Source organism: Dendronephthya gigantea, unplaced genomic scaffold (genome assembly GCF_004324835.1).
Source record: "Dendronephthya gigantea isolate DGI-Jeju-01 unplaced genomic scaffold, DenGig_1.0 000038F, whole genome shotgun sequence".
NCBI lineage: Eukaryota > Metazoa > Cnidaria > Anthozoa > Malacalcyonacea > Nephtheidae > Dendronephthya > Dendronephthya gigantea.
Genome location: NW_021163048.1, coordinates 911,262 through 935,345, shown reverse-complemented (window position 1 = coordinate 935,345; position 24,084 = coordinate 911,262). Strand labels below are relative to the sequence as shown.

The window sequence follows — 24,084 nt, the reverse complement described above, 5'->3', positions numbered from 1 at the left end:
ATTCTTATTGATGCCTCAGTAAGATGAGGCATGTAACAAATTTGACATAAAAATGTTGATCTTCATCAGTTGTTTTAATTTTTACGTTTGATTTCAGTTTAGCATCAGCTGTTGGATCTGTAGTAGCAGCGCCAATCCCAGGTTCAGCACCTATAGTGTCAAAAACTATAGTGTTACAAGCTATTGGTGTCCGTTCTGCAGACATTTCTTTACTTCTTGCTGTTGATTGGCTAATGTAAGTATCATTCTTCTGTTATATCTTCTGTGATGAAATTAGTATGAAATAATGAGTTTTAGATTTCTTTAAATCTAACTCTTAAGTTACAGGAATCATAGAATCCACAGCGAGTTACGTGGTACTTTATACACTAGTGAACATACACCACACAATTAATGTACATTTCACAATAACCTTGTATCCGCAGTTGTTACATTGTTACAATTACATTGATCTGTATCAATGTTTTTCCAAGTACTATGTACCATATTTTCTGCAAATACCATTAAATGCTCTAAAGATGTTGTAAAGGAAATTCACTACTAGCTAATCGCTAGCTAGCTTATAGTTGTTTTTGGACTAAGAGTTACATAGATGATATGCTGGCCTCTGATATTTGCCGGTTTTCAAGACATTTAGTCTTACTGAATTGTATATCTGAATATTTTAGATCACGGATTTCGACACCTCTCAATGTATGGGCAAATTGTGTAGCGAGTGTAATCATCGAGTATGTTTCGCGCCATGATCTTTCTGATTTAGAAAACAATCCCAGCGATAGCGATTTCAAGGGAATAAATAATGATGGAATGGAAACTCCAGAGACTGGTGAAATAACTGTAGAGAATGATAATATAGTATAGTTTAGCTTACCCTGCTAATTTTCCCATGAGTTTTAATAATAATTAATTTGTAATTAATTTTGTGTTGTTTGATAGAAATTACAAAACTGAAAGCCTTCAGCTTTAAAAGGAGTTTGAAAAACTTCAGTGCAAAGATCCTTAAAGGATAGCATAAGATTGATATAAAGAAGTAAAGAAAAGAGTTTTTCAACATGGCCAGAATGGCCAGAAATTTGATACAGTCAGCGGTTGTTGTAATAGCATGCGGGCGCGCAGAGAATGACGTACCCTGCGAATTCAAGATGACTCCTAAGCCTTTAATTTGGCCACAAATTTGGCTTAAGAAAGAAGTAACTTGCCAATTTGATATCACTCTTAATCTCTTATACACATTGCAAAACAAGAAATAAAATGTTAAATGTCATACTTGTTTAGCCGTTCAGCCTTCCAAATATGGCAGAAATCACTGTTTATTATCGTACGCCGGTTTCAATAACATTTGGAACTGGTTTGCTCAAGTTTGAACACTGTTCTACAAACTGACACTGGTGGAAAACATTATACAAATTTGGTGATAGAATATCAAAGACAGATGGACAGGTAAGTCGAATTTTTATTATATATTTCTCGCGGTGTAACTGTGTGAATAAGTCTCATTAAATGTGCGCCTTTGTGCCTCACGCCATGTTGTATCTGATTTCTTGCGCCGGTTGTACGAAAGCTGTTCACCGGATAATGGTTTTCAATCACTTCAAAATAAGTTGCCCGTTCTTCGACATAACCTGGCTTAAACCTATATTATTGCTAAATTGAGGATTCGCGTTAACAGTTCAGTTTTATCGCTTTTCATGCATTTTTACAATGGTTCAAAAAATTGCTATCCATTCCGGTACTGACACCCCCTTCCCCCTCATGAATTATCAATTTGTTGGGAGCCCATTATCATAGGCAGCCCAATGGCAAATGCACTAAACATTTTCATGCTAAGCCTATATATAATATACTCAAATCATGCTACTTGTAACGGGCGACTTTCGTGTTTGACAATGAGCGAGTTTGGGAAATACAACGGCTACGACAACGGCAACGGCAGAAAAATATTCACTTGATATTGTGGTATTCAAGTAAAAGTACGCGTTACTATACACTTGATTTGCTTCTTCAAGTTTCTCCCTTTTCTTAAACAGTTATTCACTATGATAAATATGGTCGATCAGCAACATTCCTTCAAACACTCCAAATAACGTCGAACACTGTTGCTGTGTGGTCATGCACCGTCAAATTATGAAAATCACCATGCAGTTTTGCCAATTACGTCAACGTGCAACGTTAAAGGCAACGTAATTAACATTTTCGTTTGTCTTTAAGGATCAATGCCATTGTTTCTGAGCACGCTGCGGTTGGCGTTCTCGTTGTATTTCCCACACTCACTAATTTCAGGCAACGGAGGTGATATAGTCTTTTCTTTTATATAATATAATATATCCCAAGGTAGGCAACTTTAATCACAATATCGACATGTACCTGGTGACTACCTACACGTTCAAACAATTCGAAAATACGTCAAATATCCCTAAAACTATATAAGCTAATATGAAAAAGCGCAAATGAAGTCAACGCGCTGTTGGCTTTTGACTGACGAAAGTGTTTCAGTTTGTTCTGGTTGTTGTGTCAGGCAATATTAATTATTTCTTTTTCTGGTATTTCCTTTCCTAAACTTTCTTCTGCTACAACGTCAAATCCGTCAATCGCTACACTGTTTATTTCCCCAGTAACCACAGAAATAGTATCATCTTTATCATCAGTTTGGCTGACATCATCTGTTATTTGAAGTTCATCACGTGAAATATGTTCAACGACAGCACAGGCAATACAAGTTGCCCAGACATTGATAGGAGTTGTTAGACGATCCCTGAAAGAGGAAGCGAGAATAATTTAACCTGACTTTAAATACGCCACGCTTTTTTTGGGGGGGGGGGGTGGCGGCTCATTCAAGGGGTGCCATACGATATCTTGGAGGCATACTGGAGATTTAGGGAAGATTCGAGAGGTTTGTTTCTTTGGGGCTTGTTTCACCACGACTAACCCCCCCTAGCCCCCCTGGCTACGCCCCGTATGACAAGCATCAAACAATAGCTATATTTTGAAGTCAGTTTTCATCGGGTTTTTATATGCATACACGTATCGACTGGTATCGAAACGAAAGGGTGAGATTTAATTCCCTATTTTCGCTCCTAGAATTTCAAGTATTATTTAACAAAAGTGACTGTGTGAAGTAAGCGCGAAGCATGAAAACGATGTTGACCAAGGTGCTAAGGAATTCATATATCCATATTACGCCAAAGCCAAAATTAAGACATAACAGTTACTCACATTAGCCAATCGACAGCAAGTATTAACGCAATGTCTGCTGATGTAATGCCGATCACTTGTAACACTATTGTTCTCGTAACTATTGGTATTGAGCCAGCAATAGGAGCTGCTGCCACTGACGCTAATGTTGCTGCTATGCTGTAAATGCAAATAACATCGTTCAAGTTAGCGTTTTTTGCTATATAGATTATGCATTAAGAAAAATTATTAATTGAGATTGACAACCGTATAGAGTATTAATTTGTCATTAATTCCGAGATTTTGCTACCCACCATATTAAGACGGAAGAACCAAAATTGTAGCTATCTCCATGGTAAATTTTCACAATATATATTGCTGCTACCGCGATGTATATTGCAGTGCCGTCAGCGTTTACTGTCGTTCCAATTGGAAGAACAAATTGAGTTACACGGGGATTAAGCTTGTGGTTCTTTTCAAGGCAATCCAATGTAAGAGGGATTGTCGCAGAGCTAAAACAAAAATTCAGTGGCAATGTAATTTTCACTGAGACGTGCAAGATGAAAAGCAAAAGCCACAACTAGAAAAGTTACAAAGAGGCAAAAACAACTCTTACCTTGATGCTGTTCCAAGAGCAGTCAATAACGCTTTACCAACATCTTTCAGCAAAACAAATGGATTTCGTCTTAACAATACAAAGTATATAACTGGTAGGACAACCAACGCGTGGATCAAGGATATTATAACTACCATTGAAATATAGAGACCAAGACTGGAAACATTTTCCTTCATGTCTTTCATGGCTGCTAATTCACCAGCAACGATACAACCAATGCCAATCGGTGAAAACCTTTATTTGCAATGGTACAAAAAATCATTACATGCACGGTTCTGGACTAGAGAACATCATGTGCAACAACAGTCCAGCGTTTTCACAATTGAAGGAAATTTCCTTCAAAATGACAGCTATAAGGGGGGGGGGAGGGATTAGTATTAATAGGATATATTATGCATTCTTTAAAAAAGTTATTTATTTCTCTCTTTTGTCATTAAGAGGCAAATTATTTGTGGAAACCCTGAACTGTTGTAGTAATAGATAATCAGGATTTAATAGCTCTTGAAATTTTTATATACCATAAGTAGCCCAACAATCAGGTTTTTGATGAAACAAGACACTCTTGCCAATCTCAATATATTTTGACCGCGCGCTGCATTACGTACGTCACTCGGGTCACGCATATAGTATATAATTACTGATAATATAGATAATCATTTACTACATACGTGACCCGAGTGACGTACGTATTGCAGCGCGTGGTCAAAATATATTGAGACTAGCAAGAGTGTCTTGTTTCATCAAAAACCTGATTGTTGGGCTACCTATGTATACACAGGTAGTAATGTACCTACCACATAAATAGATCCAGAAGTTTCAGGATGAGTTTAAATAAACAGTTTAACCAGTTAACCAACGGTTTTCCTTCTTCTCCGAGGTTGTGCAGGATTATGCCACAAACAACGGAGAATGTAAGAATACCCAAAAGATTCGCGGAGTTGTATTTCTCTTGGCCATCGTATTCTGAGATTACGTTTTCTTCTTTAATTACTTGGACATTGTCATTGCCTGATATACTCCAAGGGTTCACAACCTCGTTCTTCAGGAACGAGGATAAATTTTTTGCTGATGATTTTAGATTTTCAGCTGTTTCATTCTTAAACTTGTACTCCTTCGCCGTTTTTTTAAATTTTGTCACCGTCTAGAAAACATAAAACACAGTAAATTATATCCTTATATTTATTATATCCAAAGTATATCCATTATACTTCGGAGCAGTTTATTGCATGCAAATTACGGACCTAAGTGGTCGGTTTGAAATATCCTAAGTACCTACACTTATATAACAAGGGAGCAGCGTGGCATGCAGCGTCTTCGAATAACTTTCGTCCAAAACAAAGTGTTTTTATCTATTTTAGACAGTTGTTTTACCACATTTGATGCTATATACTTACTTATATATAAAATATTGACTAGTCAGTATATGCAATAATCTAAGTGAAGTATATCAGTTTAACTTATGAAATAATAACATGCATGCAATCTTTGTACTTAAGGAATGTAGCTACATTAAGGAATGTACACGCGTATACTGGAGCCACATACCGATGAGAAGCTTGCTTCCACAATGTTATCAGGAACCATGTTTCTAAATAAGACGAATAAGCCTTAATTAATACTTACTTTGTCCTAATATAATAATCGATTGAACGAAAATATAGACCTAGTATAGTTATCATAGCTATAGTATCATTATTTATGAGGAATAAATTATACATTAAGCGTATATGTATATTATACATATGATATATCGCAGATAAATTTTGTAATAAGCTTGCAGTATTTAACATTAGATTTACCTTAACATATCCAAAATGGCATGGGCGGCAATGGATCCCTTAGAACTACTCTCATTGTGTACATGATCTTCCTGAACGTTAGCTTTTATAAAGAGTGACGCTATGATGACAGCAAGGACGACTGCAATGAGATTTGTTACGAAAAAGTAAACAAAAGATGATTTTCCAAGTTTCTTCGCGGATTTTTTGTCCAATGTCGCCAATGAAATAATTACACTCGAAACTACGAACGGCAGGACCAACAACTGCAACATTCGAAGGAAAAGTTCTCCTGGAAACGAGATGAACATGGCCAATTCTTTTGGTGTAGGATTCCTTGAGTTTTGAACTATTTTGTTAACCGAAAATCCTGCGATGAATCCCAAGATTACTCCCAGGAGCAACAGAATAAATAAAATGTTCGTTTTGAACCATGCGAGAAAGGATTTTTTACAGTTGACAGACATAATTCTACGTTGAAATGAGTAATTCTCAACTTGATGTGTTTACTGGAAACAAACAGGGTAAACTGAACAGCGTTTTAACAGTTGCTCGTATTTAAAAAAAAAAGGGAAAACAATGTTAGGCGTAAGTGACCGACATGTGATTTAGTTATGCATAATAATGCGTGAGCTATGAATAGTTTGCACCATGTAGGTGTATAACAGCAGGCCGTATCATTGTATAAAGGCGACACGGTGACACTGCACGTAGCAAAGTGTCTGGAAACGTTATTACGGCTTTTTTTATTTCTGGCTTTCTTTCCATGTAAACATAGTTATGACTGAGTTTACGATCTACGATGCGGTTAGCTCGACGTCGCTAGTCAATTATTTTCCTAGAAATAAGCTGCGGGAAATTAATTATGCTGCCAGGACTCTGAAACGTAGCATGCACACCAAGTTTAATCTTTGAGAACTGATTGCTACGTGATCAGAGAAATTGTTATGAATGGTCTGACGAATTAGAGCTTTCATTAGGTCTTAGTTACCATATAAGAGCTCTTATATCGGATTCTAGATTAATCTAAAAGTTACAAGTTCAGAGAGTTAGTATATTTTCATATATAGCTAACTATATTATATGCTATATATACGCTTGTTTATAATGTTGAATATTTTTTCCATGAGTAGTTTCTTGTTCAATAGAAATTTTGTTTTGTAAAGTTTTAAAGTTTTAGAGCAGAAGCACGTAAATTAAAACAGGGGATTAAAATTTAACCCAGGGTTAGCGCTAACCTAGCGTTGAACAACCGGCCCCTGGTAGATTTCTCTCAGTTCAACATCTTCACATGCATGTCCTATATACGGCATGAATTTATATGCACCCTCTATAGCCTATTCTTCAAACGCATGGTTTTTCCTGTAGCGTCTTTAAGTATTCATTTCTTCCTCGGCAATATCAATAGAGACGGCGTTTTTGTGATCACCTACAGTAGTGTTTACTTGTACACCTTGTTCAGTACTAGTGATATCATCTGATGAATTTAGGTCGTTCCGCGAAAAATGATCAATGATAGTACAAGCTACACAACACGACCAAACACTGATTGGTGTGGCGAAACGATCTCTATATAAAAAGAAAATATACTGGATGTTATTATCATCTCCTTATTCCTTATATACAGTGGCGTAGCTAGCCTGACGATTCAGGGACCGCGGAGGGGGGGGGGCTGGGGGGCTTTAGCCCCCCCAATAATTTTCAAAATACATGTGATTCCTTTATAGCGATTTTTATATGGCCATAATAATACGAATAAAAACTCCTTATAGTAAGTTGTGTAATCATAATTATGTGTTCACTATCCGTGTTGGTGAACAATGTTTTCATTGAAGTGTTTACAAGAAAAATATAAACAGATAAGTATGGACCCCCCCCGAGGGTTCACTCTTTCGGCTTCGCTAGCCCCCCCAATCCAAAAACTGCTCCGCGGTCCCTGCGATTTTGTCCCCGCCCGCTATGTAAATTTCGAGTGATTATAATTATTCATATCTTTAGAAATTCATTGTTTTCGCAGTCAATGAACACCAAAATATTAGCATAGCGGGACAAATTGCTACGCTACTGCTTATATATGCCATGAGCATGAAAATTATGGCTGAATGCGACTGTGAGATTATTATATAGTTAAACGAATAATGTGAGCTGTATATATATGTTAGTATATTTTCACATGTGAAGCACTTGTGATCACATATGAACCATATGTGTTGACAGATATTCCCCATGTAACTACATGCGCATCACATGTGGTTCACATGTAGACTCAAAATAACCACGTATATTCACATGTGAATCACATATGATCACATGTGAACCACATGTGATCACATGTATCAACATGTGAATCACACGGGAAACACATATGGTTTGCATGTGTTTTTTCCTAAGGGTATAGTGACATAAATTGGCTAATTAATAAAATTCAAGACAATCATTAACAATATATTATTGAAAGGATGTTATTTATATGCCTTGTCCCAATATTTTTTGTCAACGATTGTAGCTTTGTGAAGAACAAAGCCCCCTCTACGCGTCTACAACACTGCCTTTATTATTTAATCATGCATGCAACGTTTGTTATCTCTTCTAATTCTTTAGATTCCATCTTTATATGTTCTTCATTTAAAACGACGTCAATCGCTACATCATTCGTTTCCCCTGTGACAGTGATTGTAGAACAAGCATAATCAGTTCGGTTGACATCATCAGGTGATTCAAGTTCTCCACGTGAATGTTGAACGACTGCGCAAGCAACACAACATGCCCAGACATTTATAACAGTTGTTAAACGATCCCTGCAAGTAATAGTTAAGTATATTACGAAAGTGCATCAGTGTATGCATGTATTAGCCTATTAGGCCAAACAGGATGCCCCCCAAAAAAGTCATCTATTGAGATCAGAACTTTTGTTTTGAATGTGCGTTGTGACATCGCTGGAGATTCGTACCAATTTTACACAAATAAATTGTTTTTACATGAAATAAAAAGCTATACGCTATAATAATAGCTGTATAACTTTGAATGAAGGGTGCTTTTTGCGGCACCCTTTAGAAGCAAAATATAGATAATGGATCCCTATAGACCAAGTCCTCTTTCGCAGCCCTCTTATTTCTTTTCATCAAATATTACTCAGTAATGATGAAAGAATATAGCATTATGTTATTTACGTATATGAATTGAGGTGAACTTAATGGAAACGTACAAAACCACAACAACAAGGGGAAAAAGGTTTCCACCACAAAACCTTTATGAATAATAAATTAACGACAAATTTGGACGTGTGAACACGTATAGAACTGGTCAAATTTTCCTCCGATTAGTCGTTTTCCGGCGAACTCGACCATGGTCGAATTAATCGTTTTTCGGCGAATACGACCATGCATGGTCGAATTAGTCGTTTTCCGGCAAACTCGACCATGGTCCCATTAGTCGTTTTCCGGCGAACTCGACCATTATCGAATTAGTCGTTTTCCGGCGAACTCGACCATGGTCGAATTAGTCGTTTTCCAGCGAACTCGACCCTGGTCGAATTAGTCGTTTTCCGGCGAACTCGACCAGGGTCGAATTAATCGTTTTCCAGCGAACTCGACCCTGGTCAAATTAGTCGTTTTCCGGCGAACTCGACCCTGGTCGAATTAGTCGTTTTCCGGTGAACTCGAACATGGTCGAATTAGTTGTTTTCCGGCGAACTCGACCATGGTCGAATTAGTCGTTTTCCGGCGAATACGACCATGGTCGAATTAGTCGTTTTCTGGCGAACTCGACCATGGTCGAATTCGTCATTTTCCGGCCAATTGTACCATGGTCGTATTCGTCATTTTTCGGCCAATTCGACCATGGTCGTATTCGTCATTTTCCGGCCAATTCGACCATGGTCGTATTCGTCATTTTCCGGCCAATTCCAGTGAACTCAAATAAGACTGGAACGCTCACTCTGTCGGAAGTTTGAAGCCAAGATGGCGGACATTAAAGCCCACTGAAGCCTTTCTTGTAGGTATGATCCAGGCCTCCGGCGCGGAGGTAAATGGCGGCAATTATGATTTTCCTTTGAAATTTCCGCGCCAGAGGCCTGGATCATACCTACAAGAAAGGCTTCATGATCCGCCATCTTGGCTTCACTCATTAATGAGGGAAAGTCAGCGAGTGAGCGTTCCAGTCTTATTTGAGTTCACTGGCCAATTCCGGCGACCATGGTCGAAATCGTCAATTTCCGGCTAATTCGACCATGGTCGAATTCGTCATTTTCCGATAATTCGACCATGGTCGAATTCGTCATTTTCCGGCCAATTCGACCATGGTCGTATTCGTCATTTTCCTAGTAGAAAACCAGCTAGTGGAAAACCAGCTTAACAGATACGCATCCACGTCCATCTAGCGTATTTCAATATTACATATAACCGAATTGACTGATGACATGCACCTAACCAAAACAGCATAACGCTTGACTTGTGGGATCAGGATGAAGCTACATTAGAATTATCAACTAGGAGTTCTTATTACCGAAGGAAAAACGCTCAATCACCCCTACAGCATTCTAATCACTTACGGCAGTGTTTACTTGTTCACCTTTTATACCTAAACTGTGAAAGTCTATAACTGCATGCAACGTAATGCAGCAGGTAAACGGCCAACGGGTGATTTCACTTCACCTTTACGACTGTGTTTGTCTCCGAAAAATTTGAAACACCACTCATCAGCTCAGGAAATATTTTGCTTCGTTTGAAATGGCGAGGGGTTGCTGCATGCATGTATTTCTAGTAATAACAATATGAATATTAAGTGCTTTATATGAATATTAAGTACACCCTGTTATATAATTACTATATAATTATAATTATAATATAATGCATGTTGATGAAAAAGTCACATGTTTGATGTTTCTTTGAAGATACGAACATCCATACTATTGATTGCGAATAAAATGGAATTAAGGTAACGCATGCGGCCAGCGTGTGAAATTTCGATAAATCATGATGTGAAAACAACCTTTAAAAACCCCGGCAAATGTATTATTGAGATTGCGTGATGGCTGGATTTATGCATACCAGAAGCGCTATTAGTCACCTTCCAGGATCAAAGGCATTAAATGATGCGTAACGTAGGAATCACGCAATAAACAAGGAAATTATAGCTTCAAAACCGCCGTAGAAGTGTAACTTTATGTGTTTCGACGCAAGCTGCTATAACTGATCAACACCGTTTCTAAAAGACCCACTCAGGCATTCTAAAATGGCTGATTTTGTTTATATCTCAATCGGTTGTATTTTTTTTGGGTGTGTTGGCTTTTCCTTCTTTCATATGTGGTTGTATACTAATGGGCAATATGAATCGCGGATATCTGGGATCTCTTTCCGTATCTTCTGCTGCTTTCGTGGCGGGCCTCTATGTAAGTATTAGTACATTACATCAATGATGTCGGTGCGAAAGTTGATACCGACCCGGTTCACTATGTATTGATCAGCATCATGCAAGCACGATTTTGCAATTTCTCATGGCTAATTTTCTACGTGTTTGAATATTTATTATATGCCGGCTTATTATGACTATTAATTTCATGCAAAATCATAACTGCGACAATCAGTGTTGATTCGACTTGCCGATTGAAACTCCGACAGTTCAGTTATTTAACGCTTATAGCTATAGCTATACCGTTTGGTTTTCTAATTGAGTTATTTTACCACATTGCATGCATGATATCCGCAAAAATAATATCAAGTAATGATAAAGTATATTTCAACTGTAAATTATCCAATCGGAAAGCTCAATTTGTACCACGTGATCAGTCAATTTATCATGGAGTTCCATCGAACTTTCCTCACATTATACTATAAAGTCGAATACCCCGCTGCAGCGTGTGTTTGCGTGTTCCACGCGTGGATCCCTCGCACACGACTAGATCGAGGCCACAAACTAAAAGGTCATATTAATATAAATAATAATCATATCATAAATTAAAGTTCATATACTTATTATTCCCCTGTGTCGAGGCTGTCAACAATGGGAAAAGATATAACATACAGTTGTTTCGATATAATATATCATTTATAGACCTCCTGCTCGGGAAATTCGATCAAATATTACCCCCTCGGGAAGATATATTAATATCTAAATCTTTTAAATTATTTACTGAAACACGGTAGCCTCGTCAACTTATATATAGTTTTTCCCCCCGAGGGTCGTCACACATTTATTCTTCAATTGAATTACAAAAATTTACAAAAAATTACATTAATTTAAATACAACAATGTTATTCACAAGATATCAGTTTAAATGCAAAAAATAGCTGCATCTGTCCATGCACCGGTTTTAAACAAAAGTATATACAAATCTATAAGATGATTTTGAAGAGTTGTTAACTGGCCATGCATGCTGTTAAAGAAACAACGCGTACTCCGACTATTTTGTTTGAACTACATTCCGCATGTGAATGCAAATTTGTTTCCTTTTTTAAAAAGTTTATAGCTCCTGGTGTTCTGTGCATAATCTCTGGGAAAAAACAGGGTCGGGCCGTGGTAAGAAAACTAATTATTTTTTTACACTTTAAATCTTAGTTCTCGTTGTAAACGGCTATAAGCCTATACAGCGGCTGGGGCCGCTTGTTCAAAGCTAGGTCAGCGTTAACCCAGGATGGGTTAAATTTTACTCAGCTGTTTTGGTTCTTATGGTTCTGCACTGCTGTTTGTTTCAAAACTTTGCAAAATGAGACTTCTATTTATCCACAAAATATTTATGAGAAAACATGTGCAACTGCATAACCGAGCGATTAAAAATACTGAATATGTAAAAATTCGAGTTAACCCAGGGTTAAGCTAACCGGCTTTTGAACAACCTGCCCCTGGTATGTATATGTATAGTTGCAGTATATAGGTCCTATTAGTAAAATGCTTTTAAAAAATTAAACACGTTAACCCTACCAGTTAGGTTTTTCAACTACATGCATATATAAAGTAATTGCGTAGAGTTTATATGACTGTTATTCCAGTCATATATTCCTTTTTCTTTAAGTTGGGAGCTACCCTTACTACAAACATTATGGGAATGATTCTGTCAATCTCTAGTGTGATCACATCGGCTTTATTCTGGAAAAGTCTTGAGGAAGAATGTGGTAAGTGTGTGCGTGGCATAATTATGATGAAACTGCACGTTTAGTGCAGAACCATGAAATTTTCTTCACTTCTAGGTTCGTTCGGTTCGAATTGTTCTGACATGAAAGTCACAATTAGGGTTACTGTTGCAACTACGATTATCTTCTGTTTGGCCACTATCGTCTCTTTTATCGGATCTATTTATGGTTGTGGCACCACTTGCTGCACCGAACAGGTAAATAAATAACTGTGGATGCCAAATGAAATGGGTCGATTGAAGTCCCGGCTCTCCCCTTGTCCGGGCCCTAGACTCGCCCCCTTTTTGTAGTCATATGTCCCTCATTCACCCTTCCTACTTATCCATACATATCCCATAATTCTCCTAAATATCCCTAAAGAAGAGGTGAAGAGGGAGCAGCTCTGTGACAGGTCTTTGCTATCAATACGATCACGATTTGGTCCCATTTGTATAAAGCCATCAAGCCTATGGCATGTTATGATAATTATGATGCATCCTCTTCGCATTGAAACTGATTGATAAATTGCTTCTGAAGTCCCTGACTGCACGTTGTACGTCGCGCATACATGCATTTATATAGTTGCCCCCTAGGCTGAATTGAATTGCAATTAAATCGCAAACTGACATAGACGAGCCGAGCTCGTGTTTATCATGTAATTTTTGGGTTTGTATATAGAACTATGCCCTTGTATTTAATGAGCCAGACGAAGCTGTGGTTATGGTAACGGCTACACAGTCTAACGCTACAAATGGACCATCTCTGTCCGGTGACAACCCACCAGCATATAATGATCACTTTGGTACTCCAGGCAACAATCAAAATGATAGCATAAATCAGGGACCACAAAGCCTAGTAAATGTTTAAATCTGCATGTCGACGGTATCACAATACCGTCACATAGGTACACATTTATGTTGAACAAAAAGGTATAACTTTGTTTTTATTTTATTTACTTCCCGCACATGCACTATTAGATAAAACGACCTTCAGTATAAAAGTATAAAGTGCAACGCAGACTGTCCCACTCGAGAAACTACAGCTGTAGTTGAAATAAAATTTCAAAAGGGATTTTAAGTGTATTTTTCATTGTATGAAAAAACACAACAAGTAACGTCAAAGATTTTACTTCTGTTACTATTCACTCAAGTCCTCAGTTATACAATGTGCCAGCCTGGGGGGGTACAAAATTAGTTACACTGACTAAAAATTCCAGTAATTAAGTGATTATATAATAACATTGTTATTTTCTGTTTAATAAATACAATTACTTTAAAAAATGATTTAACTCATATACCCTAACGGGCTATAGCCCCAATCCTAAAAAGAAAGCACTCTAGCTTTCACTCACCACAACGTGTTCTCAAGCTGCCTGCGAGTACTTTTATCCAATCACAATGCTTCTCTGTAGATTTTTGATGCAACCCTTGCAATGAACTAGGGCGTGGATTATTGTGATTCATATAGTGAAAAGATGTATATAGAGGCATTGACAGTGTAAATTTGAAGTAGAGCAATATTCAGCTTCTTCACTGCTTGACACAGCTTAGGGCCACTACATGCACCTATGAAATACATTAGACTGATCCCATGTAGTATATTATATTAAAAAGTAACAAAATCACGATGCATGTTCATATAAATATATGCTGCTTTTTGGGCCTGTTCAGACGTTGAACTTTTGATGTGCCGAATCTACTGATGTTATTCTATTCGGCACAAGAAAAGACTAATGAAACGAGCCTACAGGCTTAAATATACACAGACATTCATAAGAACTGCATCGTTATCAATCTTCTTCAATTTCATGTTTATTGTCTTCGTCTTCTTGAACGACTTCATCCGCAATATCGATAACGACCGCATTCGTATGACCTGAATCGGGTGCACCTGAAGCTGAAACTGCAGATACCTCATCACGTGCTTCAGTACCATCATCAAGCGATTGGAGTTCGTCACGTGAATAATGCTCAATTATAACCAAAGACGTACAGTTCGCCCAGACGTTCACAGGGGTAACAATGCGATCTCTATAACATAATTATAGCGACAATTGGATATAACTGGCCATTAGCTAACGGTCAGTCATATAACAAACTGACAGAGGTTATTGAGAAAAAATTGTTGAGTTGAGCTGAATGGTACACAATTTTTGCCGTAGCACACTTACGTCAACCATTCAACAGCAAAGATTAACCAGACGTCAGCCGTTGGAATCCCAATGACTTGTAACACAATGCCTTGAATAGCAATTAGCCCAGACGCAGGAATGGGTGGCGCAGCTAGTGTTGCTATTGTTGATGATACACTATAATATAAATAGCATATATAGGGTATATCTTCTAAAACCTTCCCGATCAAACTTGAACTGGCCGAATTTTCTTAATAACTTCGGGAAGCGCCACCTGATGAGAATTTTTTTTTATTTTGGGGAAAAGCGTTAAAATATATTTCGAGAAAATCGTTTTAAATTTACTGCTTAGAACATATTTAGTTTGCATACAAATAAAACTTTGAACTCCTAGAAAATATACGAATCGCAGAGAATACCTATATACCCGTTCGGAGATTGACGCTTGTTAGTAAATTACCTGATGAGAATGGCTGTACTCACGCTCAGCAAGCTTGGATGAAATGTTTGTACGACAAACATTGTACCAAGAGCGATAGAAGTCGCTGTACCAGGAGCATTTAATACTGTTCCAATAGGAAGCATAAATTGGGCTAGACGATCATCAACGACATTGTTCTCTTTCAAGCAATTTAGAGTAACAGGTAAAGTCGCAGCACTGAAAGAAATTGAAGCGCCTGAATTTCAAAAAATTGATATGACCGCAATCATATTTCGCGCAAAACATGCATGCAGATTGCGCCGAATCACGAAAGCCATCAGCACTACTGAAAATAGTACCTTTATATTACCTTAATCCAATAAAAATGCCTTTAGGTTGATTTTGATTATATTCAACCGAGTAGGTTTTTGCGATGAATGGAAAAGAGCCTTTAGTTAGGCTGTATGCACACGCGGTAACTGGCATTCGTTTTCATGCCAAAACGGTTTCAAACTTGCACCGTCAATTTACAATAGAAGTTGAAGCTAATTTAACATATTAAGCATATTTTCACTTGGTTTGTGTGGAAGGGCATCAAAACAATAATATAGACAAAAACGATTCTGAAAACGCTCGAAAACGAGTGCACATAGCCTTATATATAGTTAGCTCAGTGATAATGACGTTATAAAAAACAAAAGTGAAAGGTGCATGCATGGCATGCATGATCAGTTAATTGGATGTGTGCAAATGAAAACGCGCAATTAAGTTATCACCCACCTGGAAGCGATACCCAAAACAATAACCAATGGTTCAGCAATAAATCTCAGAAGTCTAAAAGGATTTCGTCGCAGTAAAATGACATATATACCAGGGATAACAAAAAGTCCAAAAAGTATAGACGCGACCAACACTGTTATAACATATAGTCCAATATTTTTCATTGTTCCCATTATGTCGTCCATTTCCACCAGCTTGCTGGCAATTATACTTGTGACACCAATAGGCGAAAACCTGAGAATATTTTGAACATGGTATATAAAAATATTATGCTTGAAGTGATTGACTTTTGGTTGGTCCAAATGGCCTCCATATATAGCTGTAGCCCTGATACAATGGGTTCCAATATCATCATCCATTTCATACTAAAACCTGCATTATAATCTGATACATTGGTTAAAAGTATAGTAAAATTGGTCCGGTTTATGCTATAGAGACGGATCATCCGTCTAGACGAACTTAGGCAAGCAAAAGAGAGTTCGTATTCTAGTTCGTCTGTACATGTACATGTGCATGCATGTATAAACTATAATGCTACATAAATTAAAAGCTTAATATTTCATCGTCATACACACCACATGACTATTTCCACGATCTTTAGGAAAAGTTGAAACAAACATGTAAACAAGTCTGTTATAGCTTTTCCTTTGTCACCCAGGCCATTCAAAACAATTCCAAACACTATTGAAAGAACAAGAACACCCAAGAGATTTGCGGAATTATATTTCTCCTGACCAACATATTCATAGATTACATTTCCCTCTTTGATGACTTGTATAGAATCAGCAGATATACTCCAGGGATTGATCTCTTCTTTCTTCAAGAACGATGACAAGTTTCCAGGAGATGATTTGAGGTGAACAGCGGATTTATTTACAAATGTGAAATTTGTTACTCCTCTCTCTAGTTTTGTTCGAGTCTGTGAATACAATTATATAAGAATTTATTGTTTGTTGTTTTATTATAGAAATGCAGGGAGTTCCCTGAAGGATTTCGTGATCTGTGCATGCACGAACCGTACGTAAAGAAATATCTCGCAACCAGATTTGCTAATTTATGATGAAGTTAGCCCGTTATCTAGCTTACGTAGCTTTGGTTTAGTCACAGTTAGTGGTTTAGTTTAATAAGAGATGGCCAGCCTCGGCTCGTACCCAGGCGCTATGAAAGCTTTGAAAATGGCTGGCAGCCAACTGGATTAATTCTCGAAATTTTATGCTGCGATATGCAGTTGTATAAATATCCTCCTCAAATACCTCCAGGGGCTTAGCTTAAACGGTGGATAAGTTCAAAATGAAAAACAAAATTATCATTTTATTGGGCAAATGAGCTGAAATGTTTCAATGTAGCTAAATAGTTTAATTGTCAATGGAAGTATATATTATCAAAATGCATAAGATGCAGGTTCAGTCATTCACAAGATCTATTTAAGAGTATTTTTAAACTTTGGCTTATCCACCGTTCAAGCTACACGCCTTTCGAACAACCCCTGAATGACAACCGGTGTATAGGCCACATAAAACATAATTAGACGAAGCTCGTGCGGCTCTTATAATGTGTAAACACTTTTGTCTGCTCTCAACGAAAATCTACAGGTGACCCCTGTATCGTCTTATAGCGACGGTATCTAAAACTAGAAATATTTATTATGGTATTAAAAAAAAGAGAAAACTACAAAAAGCCGCGCTGATGTACAACTGCAGTTACGACAATGGCCAATAGATACAACGTTGAATCGTTCATGGTCGACGTTTATGCATGCATATATAATGATAAGAAACATTGCAATAATTTTATATTGTGCAATATATCAGTTCTCTCTACAGAGTACAGGGTGTTTCAATCGGAATTTCTAATTTCCATGCAAGTAATCCCCTGCAAAAATATGTTTAGTACGTTTCCAGACAGCAACCTTATTAATATAATAAGTGTCAAATTATTATAGTCTATATGCCCTGAGCCCCATATATTTTACACCGTAAATTTTGAATATAAAAGATTAATACTCATGCAGTCTTTTGTCGAAATGTTTTACCGTAATACATTTCTCAAAATCCCTATATACATTCTCACGCGAGAGAAATATATTATTGTGCGTGCATGACAATGTCTATATAATTAAAACTCCATATACTTAATATATGTAAAGTAAGATAGACACTTACAGATGAAATACTAGCTTCAACGATGTTGTCAGGAACCATGTTTCTGAAAAAAAAAGAATGTTGCAATTTTCGTGTTCCATGCTGAGCTTCGGCCAACTCAATCTGTTTTTATTATGTTAATGGTGTCGAACTGGACTGAAATCTGCATGTCGAAATGTCGAATGTTTAATGTTAATAGCAAATATAACCGTATAAGACATGATGGTGATTTATATAAAATGATTTATTTATATGTAATTATTTGTTTTATGATATCTATTATGATAGTTTAAAATTTATATTTATATTGTAGTAATATACTTGATCAACGGAGTAACACTATTATAACTAAACAGCAAATTCGCTTTGAAATTCGCTTTGCATCTGCTTATAAGCAGATGCAGACTATATAATCTACTTCAGTTCATATGCGTGACTCACCTTATCATATCCAATATAGCGTAGATAGGACTCGAACCAGCCGCCTCGGCATCATCATTTCCATGATCATGATCTTTTGGTTTTATAATGAGTGCGCCTAACGCAACAGACAGGCTGGTTGCGATCAGAGTTGTGACCAGGTAGTAGATTACTGCACGCTTTCCAAGTTGCCTTACGGTATTTTTGTCAAGCTTTGTTAGAGAAGTTATAATGCTCGATGCAATGAACGGTAAAACTACAAACATCAACATTCGCAGGAATAATTCCCCTGGAAAACCAATTAACATTGCAAGTTTTCTTGATTCCGATGATTGTTGAACTTCATCGTTAAGGAATATTCCAAGTAAAATTCCCAAAACTGCCCCCAGAAATAAGGATAGAAACAAAACGTTATCACGTAGAACTTTGAGGAACGACTTCGACATATCGAGTATATATGGAGTGATTGGAGTCCTGCCAAACCTCGACGTGGCTGTATAATACTCTTCCTTATTATATGATTTTCCACTTATATGATCATGGATGACTGCAATTAACTAAATGTCGCCATCAAAAGTAAGGATTTCTTGTCGAGACAAACGCAATAGTTATGTCCACGAATCGTCTGGAGTTTCCAGTTACCCCTACGGGCTTAATTAGGACCATTCATATGTAGATCGTATCCTGGTGGAATTATATTTTTAGACTATAATTATTGTTCATTGTGTTCAACTGAACTGCGAGCACTCTAATAATTAGAATTAATATTTTTCGGTCAGTTTGGTTTTTGAAGCAATTATCATTGTTTCGATGAAAAAAACTGGATATAGTACTCTACATGCAAAATTGAGGCCAGAAACGTCTTGAGACTCTTTTACTCTTAGAGCTTTCAGAGACTTTCTTACTCCGAAATTCTCTTATCAATATAGGTATTTTCTGAGTTGCTTCATTCAGTGTATTATCACATCAGACAGCGACGATGTAGACCCTATAGCTGAGTGACGCATTATAGGTATTTCGTTTAATAATTATTTGGCGTCATCATAGGGAGTGAATGCATGGCTGAATGCAACCAAAGCATTGCAACTAAATAATTATAACGTATGCAGTAACAATTTGTGTGTTAATTAAAAAAAAATTAAACCTATAATCAATTGATTTCGATTGTATGCGCGCCATACTTCGTCTGATGTCCCTGAGTGCATGACATGGAATATCAGCTTGTGGTTTGAGTGTTATAGACGTATAAAAAATTTCAGAACTGCCTAATTTCGGATTTTTCTTTGTCGGTCCGTTTAATGATATTTTAAAGACTTTTATTGTATTAATTACAATACCTCTGCATGAGAGTTTGAAACATCCTACGTAGAGATGAAACTCACGTAGAGATGAAATGATTGGTAATATATGTTGGGCAATTTGTTCTCGACGGTTGGGCAATTTTGGCTGAAACCATTTGTCCTCCCCCCTTTCCCTACTCTCACATGTTGGGCTTGGTGCCTTATCTAAAAGACCGACAGGTAATGGAGTGCACGCAATTTGAGAAAGGTGGTCAATGGCAAGCAGCAATTTGAAAACTAACTAGAAGGAATACACAAGGAAACCACAAACTGTCAGTTTCAGCGTGACTTCGTCAGAAGACAGAGCCTGAGCTGCTAAAGGAGTATGCAAAATTCATGGTGACAATATATCTGTGCATCAATAAATCACAATATATAAACAATATATTATTGAAAGGATGAATCTTTCTGCTCAAACGAATCTCCCCGCGCCTCCCAAAACATTGTTGTATCGTTTTGCAGCACAAATCTTTAAGTGATTTTACCTCAGTTACGTCAACATTGATTTGGGGTGTGGGACGGAGGTGAAATAATGCTAATTTCGAGACTTTCGTTAAAAAAGTAATATTTATATGCCTTGTCCCAATATTTTTGTCAACGATTGTAGCTTTGTGAAGAACAAAGTCCCCTCTACCTTTACAACACTGCCTTTATTATTCAATCATGCATGCAACGTTTGTTATCTCTTCTAATTCTTTAGATTCCATCTTTATATGTTGTTCATTTAAAACGACGTCAATCGCTACATCATTCGTTTTCCCTGTGACAGTGATTGTAGAACAAGTAGAATCAGTTCGGTTGACATCATCAGGTGATTCAAGTTCTCCACGTGAATGTTGAACGACTGCGCAAGCAACACAACATGCCCAGACATTTATAACAGTTGTTAAACGATCCCTGCAAGTAATAGTTAAGTATATTACGAAAGTGCATCAGTGCATGCATGTATTAGGCCAAACAGGGTGCCCCCCCAAAAATATCATCTATTGAGATCAGAACTTTTGTTTTGAACGTGCGTTGTGACAAAACAACGTGCGTTGTGACACCTCAGGAGATTCGTACCAATTTTAAACAAAAAAAATGTTTTTACATGAAATAAAAAGTTATAAGCTATATTAAATATACAAAGGTAAATCTATACGCATGCACGTTGCATTTCAAGCTCGAGGCAGCAGGTGCTAATTCAATATCGTTCCCCGAGCCTACGTTTTGTGTTACTATAGATTAGGTCTAATACGCGGCATTAATTTCAGTCGTCCATGCACAACAAATTGTACTTTTTGTTTGAGAAGTTTGCTCCAGCCGTATCATGGCGACCCCAGATGGGTACGTTTCTTAATATTTCTTGCTACGTTGAAAGGAAGATCAGTGAGTGTAGTTATGGCCTACGTTTAGATTTTTACTCACATTAGCCAATCCACAGAAAGCACCAAAGAAATGTCTGCTGACGAAATGCCGATCACTTGTAACACCATTGTTTTCGTAATTATTGGTGCTGATCCAGTAATCGGAGCTGCTGCTACTGACGCTAATGTTGCTGCTATGCTGCAAATAGAAATAGCATTTCAAAATTGCTATCTTATATAAAGTTACTGGGGTATTTCGCAGTTTTGCTGTAAATTATTTCCTGACAAGTATTGTCGATTATCGTCGGTATAACAATGTGTAAGCTATCCCCTAGTGGTTGCTACCTACCAAATTAACACATAAGAACTCATGTCTAAGGTATCCGAGGTATCCCCATGATAACTTTTCACAATAAATATTGTTGCCACAGCGATGTATATTGCACCGCCATCTTTGTTAAGTGTCGTTCCAATTGGAAGAACAAATTTTGTTACGCGGGGATCAAGCTTGTGGTTCCTTTCAAGGCAATCCAATGAAACAGGGATTGTTGCAGAGCTAAAACAAAAATTATTTTAGGGCTCACCTGTAGTAGAAGGATGCAAACATATACGCGGTGCGAACAAAACAATTCTTACCTCGAGGCCGTTCCAAAAGCAGTCAATAGGGAGCTTTAGCAGTGACTACGAGTACGACTACGAGTACGAGATTCGTCATTCTCGCGCGTTGTTTGCTTACGCCATCAACCAAAACTCGTAGTCGTTGGGCTTTTGAGTACGAAATTTATCAAAAAACTCGTACTCAAAAGCCCAGCGACTACGAGTTTTGGCTGATGGCGTAAGCAAACAACGCAAAAGACTGACGAATCTCGTACTCGTAGTCGTACTCGTAGTCACTGCTAAAGCTCCCTAATAACGCTTTTGAAACATCTTTCAGTAAAACAAATGGATTTCGTCTCAACAATACAAAGTATGTAACTGGCAGGACAACTAATGCGTGGATCAAGGATATTATAACAACCACTAAAATATAGGGTCCAAGACTGGAAACATTTTTCTTTATGTCTTTCATGGCTGCTAATTCACCAGCAACGATACAACCAATGCCAATCGGTGAAAACCTTTATTTGCAATGGTACAAAAAATCATTACATGGTTCTGGGCTAGAGAACATCAAGTGCAACAAGAGTCCAGCGTTTTCACAATTTCCTTCAAAAACACTTTATATGACAACCATGAGGGAGGGATTAGTTTTAATAGGATATATTATGTATTCTTTACAAAAGTTATTTATTTCTCTCTTTTTTCATTACCACCGCGCTATGAGGAATCTGTGGAAACCCTTATAACACTGACACTAGAATAGATATTCACGACTGAAATAGCTCTTGCAATGTTTATACACAGGTAATAATGTACCTACCACATAAATAGATCCACAAGTTTCAGGATGAGATTAAATAAACAGTTAAACCAGTTAGCGAACGGTTTTCCTTCCTCTCCTAGGTTGTGCAGGATTATGCCACAAACAACGGAGAATGTAAGAATACCCAAAATATTCGCGGAGTTGTATTTCTCTTGGCCATCGTATTCTGATATTACGTTTTCTTCTTTAATTACTTGGACATTGTCATTGCCTGATATACTCCAAGGGTCAACAACCTCGTTCTTCAGGAACGAGGATAAATTTTTTGCTGATGATTTTAGATTTTCAGCTGTCTCATTTTTGAATCTGTACTCCTTCACCGTTTTTTTAAATTTTGTCACCGTCTAGAAAACATAAAACACAGTAAATTATTCAAACTTTAAAGTTTTCCGCCGTGACTACTAGGCCAGAATTCCCTGCAAGTGTCACGGCTTGTTACGCCATTATGCGTAAGGTCTATCACCCCCCCCCCCCTTGCCATTATTTAAAAGCCACACATACCGATGAGAAGCTTGCTTCCACAATGTTATCAGGAACCATATTTCTGAATAAGACGAATAAGTTTTAATTAATCACTTTGTCTTAATATTAATCAATTGAACGAAAATACGCGTTTGTGGTAACGATATATACCTAGATTTATAGTTATTTAAGTTATATTGTCATAATATTTAACTCTGTGGATAAAAGTATACGACTTTACAAACTTTTCAACGTTTTCTTTGTTCTTCAGTTTGGGTGTACATGTGTATAGCATAGCATAGAGCATATCAGGTTAATTCAATTTATGTGAACAGTTTTCCCAATTGAGTGCAAAATAATGTACGACTTAAATGCAGACTTAAATGTTTAAAATAAACGTACAACGGTAAGTCTATATATACTGTAGATTGCGTCACAGATAAAATTTGTAATGAGCTTAGAGAAAGCACAGAGTGAGCACAGAGAAAAGACCCTGGATACGAGGTTGGCATGTATTTAACATTTAGATTTACCTTAACATATCCAAAATGGCATGGACGGCAATGGATCCCTTAGAACTACTCTCATTGTGTACATGATCTTCCTGAACGTTGGGTTTTATAAAAAGTGACGCTACGACGACAGCAAGGACGACTGCAATGAGACTTGTTACAAAAAAGTAAACAAAAGATGCTTTTCCAAGTTTCTTGGCGGATTTTTTGTCCAATGTCGCCAATGAAATAATTACACTCGAAACTACGAACGGTAGGACCAACAACTGTAACATTCGAAGGAAAAGTTCTCCTGGAAACGAGATGAACATGGCCAATTCTTTTGGTGTAGGATTCCTTGAGTTTTGAACTGTTTTGTTAACCGAAAATCCTGCGATGAATCCCAAGATTACTCCCAGAAGCAAAAGAATAAATAAAATGTTTGTTTTGAGCCATGC

The 24,084-nt window shown here is 37.3% G+C and overlaps 4 protein-coding genes across 4 annotated transcripts; 1 reads left to right on the top strand and 3 right to left on the bottom strand.

Moving 5' to 3' along the window:
• Positions 1 to 2,331: 2,331 nt before the first annotated feature.
• LOC114526384 (excitatory amino acid transporter 1-like) lies at positions 2,332 to 5,020 on the bottom strand. The gene is made up of 5 exons (XM_028547972.1): positions 4,582 to 5,020; positions 3,788 to 4,021; positions 3,486 to 3,683; positions 3,214 to 3,351; positions 2,332 to 2,752 (listed from the first exon to the last, which is right to left on the bottom strand). Exons 1-5 carry the CDS (start codon positions 4,584 to 4,586, stop codon positions 2,512 to 2,514), a joined length of 816 nt encoding a protein of 271 aa, XP_028403773.1. The 5' UTR covers positions 4,587 to 5,020; the 3' UTR covers positions 2,332 to 2,511.
• Positions 5,021 to 10,447: 5,427 nt separating this feature from the next.
• LOC114526379 lies at positions 10,448 to 14,018 on the top strand. Its single transcript, XM_028547968.1, has 5 exons — positions 10,448 to 10,954; positions 12,025 to 12,081; positions 12,575 to 12,674; positions 12,750 to 12,889; positions 13,350 to 14,018. The coding sequence occupies exons 1-5, from the start codon at positions 10,883 to 10,885 to the stop codon at positions 13,536 to 13,538; spliced, it is 558 nt and encodes a 185-aa protein (XP_028403769.1). The 5' UTR covers positions 10,448 to 10,882; the 3' UTR covers positions 13,539 to 14,018.
• LOC114526380 (excitatory amino acid transporter 3-like) lies at positions 13,989 to 15,424 on the bottom strand. The gene is made up of 3 exons (XM_028547969.1): positions 15,263 to 15,424; positions 14,842 to 14,979; positions 13,989 to 14,701 (listed from the first exon to the last, which is right to left on the bottom strand). Exons 1-3 carry the CDS (start codon positions 15,385 to 15,387, stop codon positions 14,461 to 14,463), a joined length of 504 nt encoding a protein of 167 aa, XP_028403770.1. The 5' UTR covers positions 15,388 to 15,424; the 3' UTR covers positions 13,989 to 14,460.
• Positions 15,425 to 15,939: 515 nt separating this feature from the next.
• Positions 15,940 to 23,213, bottom strand: LOC114526491 (excitatory amino acid transporter 3-like). The gene is made up of 6 exons (XM_028548104.1): positions 23,175 to 23,213; positions 22,868 to 23,017; positions 21,368 to 21,449; positions 18,586 to 18,629; positions 16,579 to 16,922; positions 15,940 to 16,237 (listed from the first exon to the last, which is right to left on the bottom strand). Exons 1-6 carry the CDS (start codon positions 23,211 to 23,213, stop codon positions 15,988 to 15,990), a joined length of 909 nt encoding a protein of 302 aa, XP_028403905.1. The 3' UTR covers positions 15,940 to 15,987.
• Positions 23,214 to 24,084: the final 871 nt, after the last annotated feature.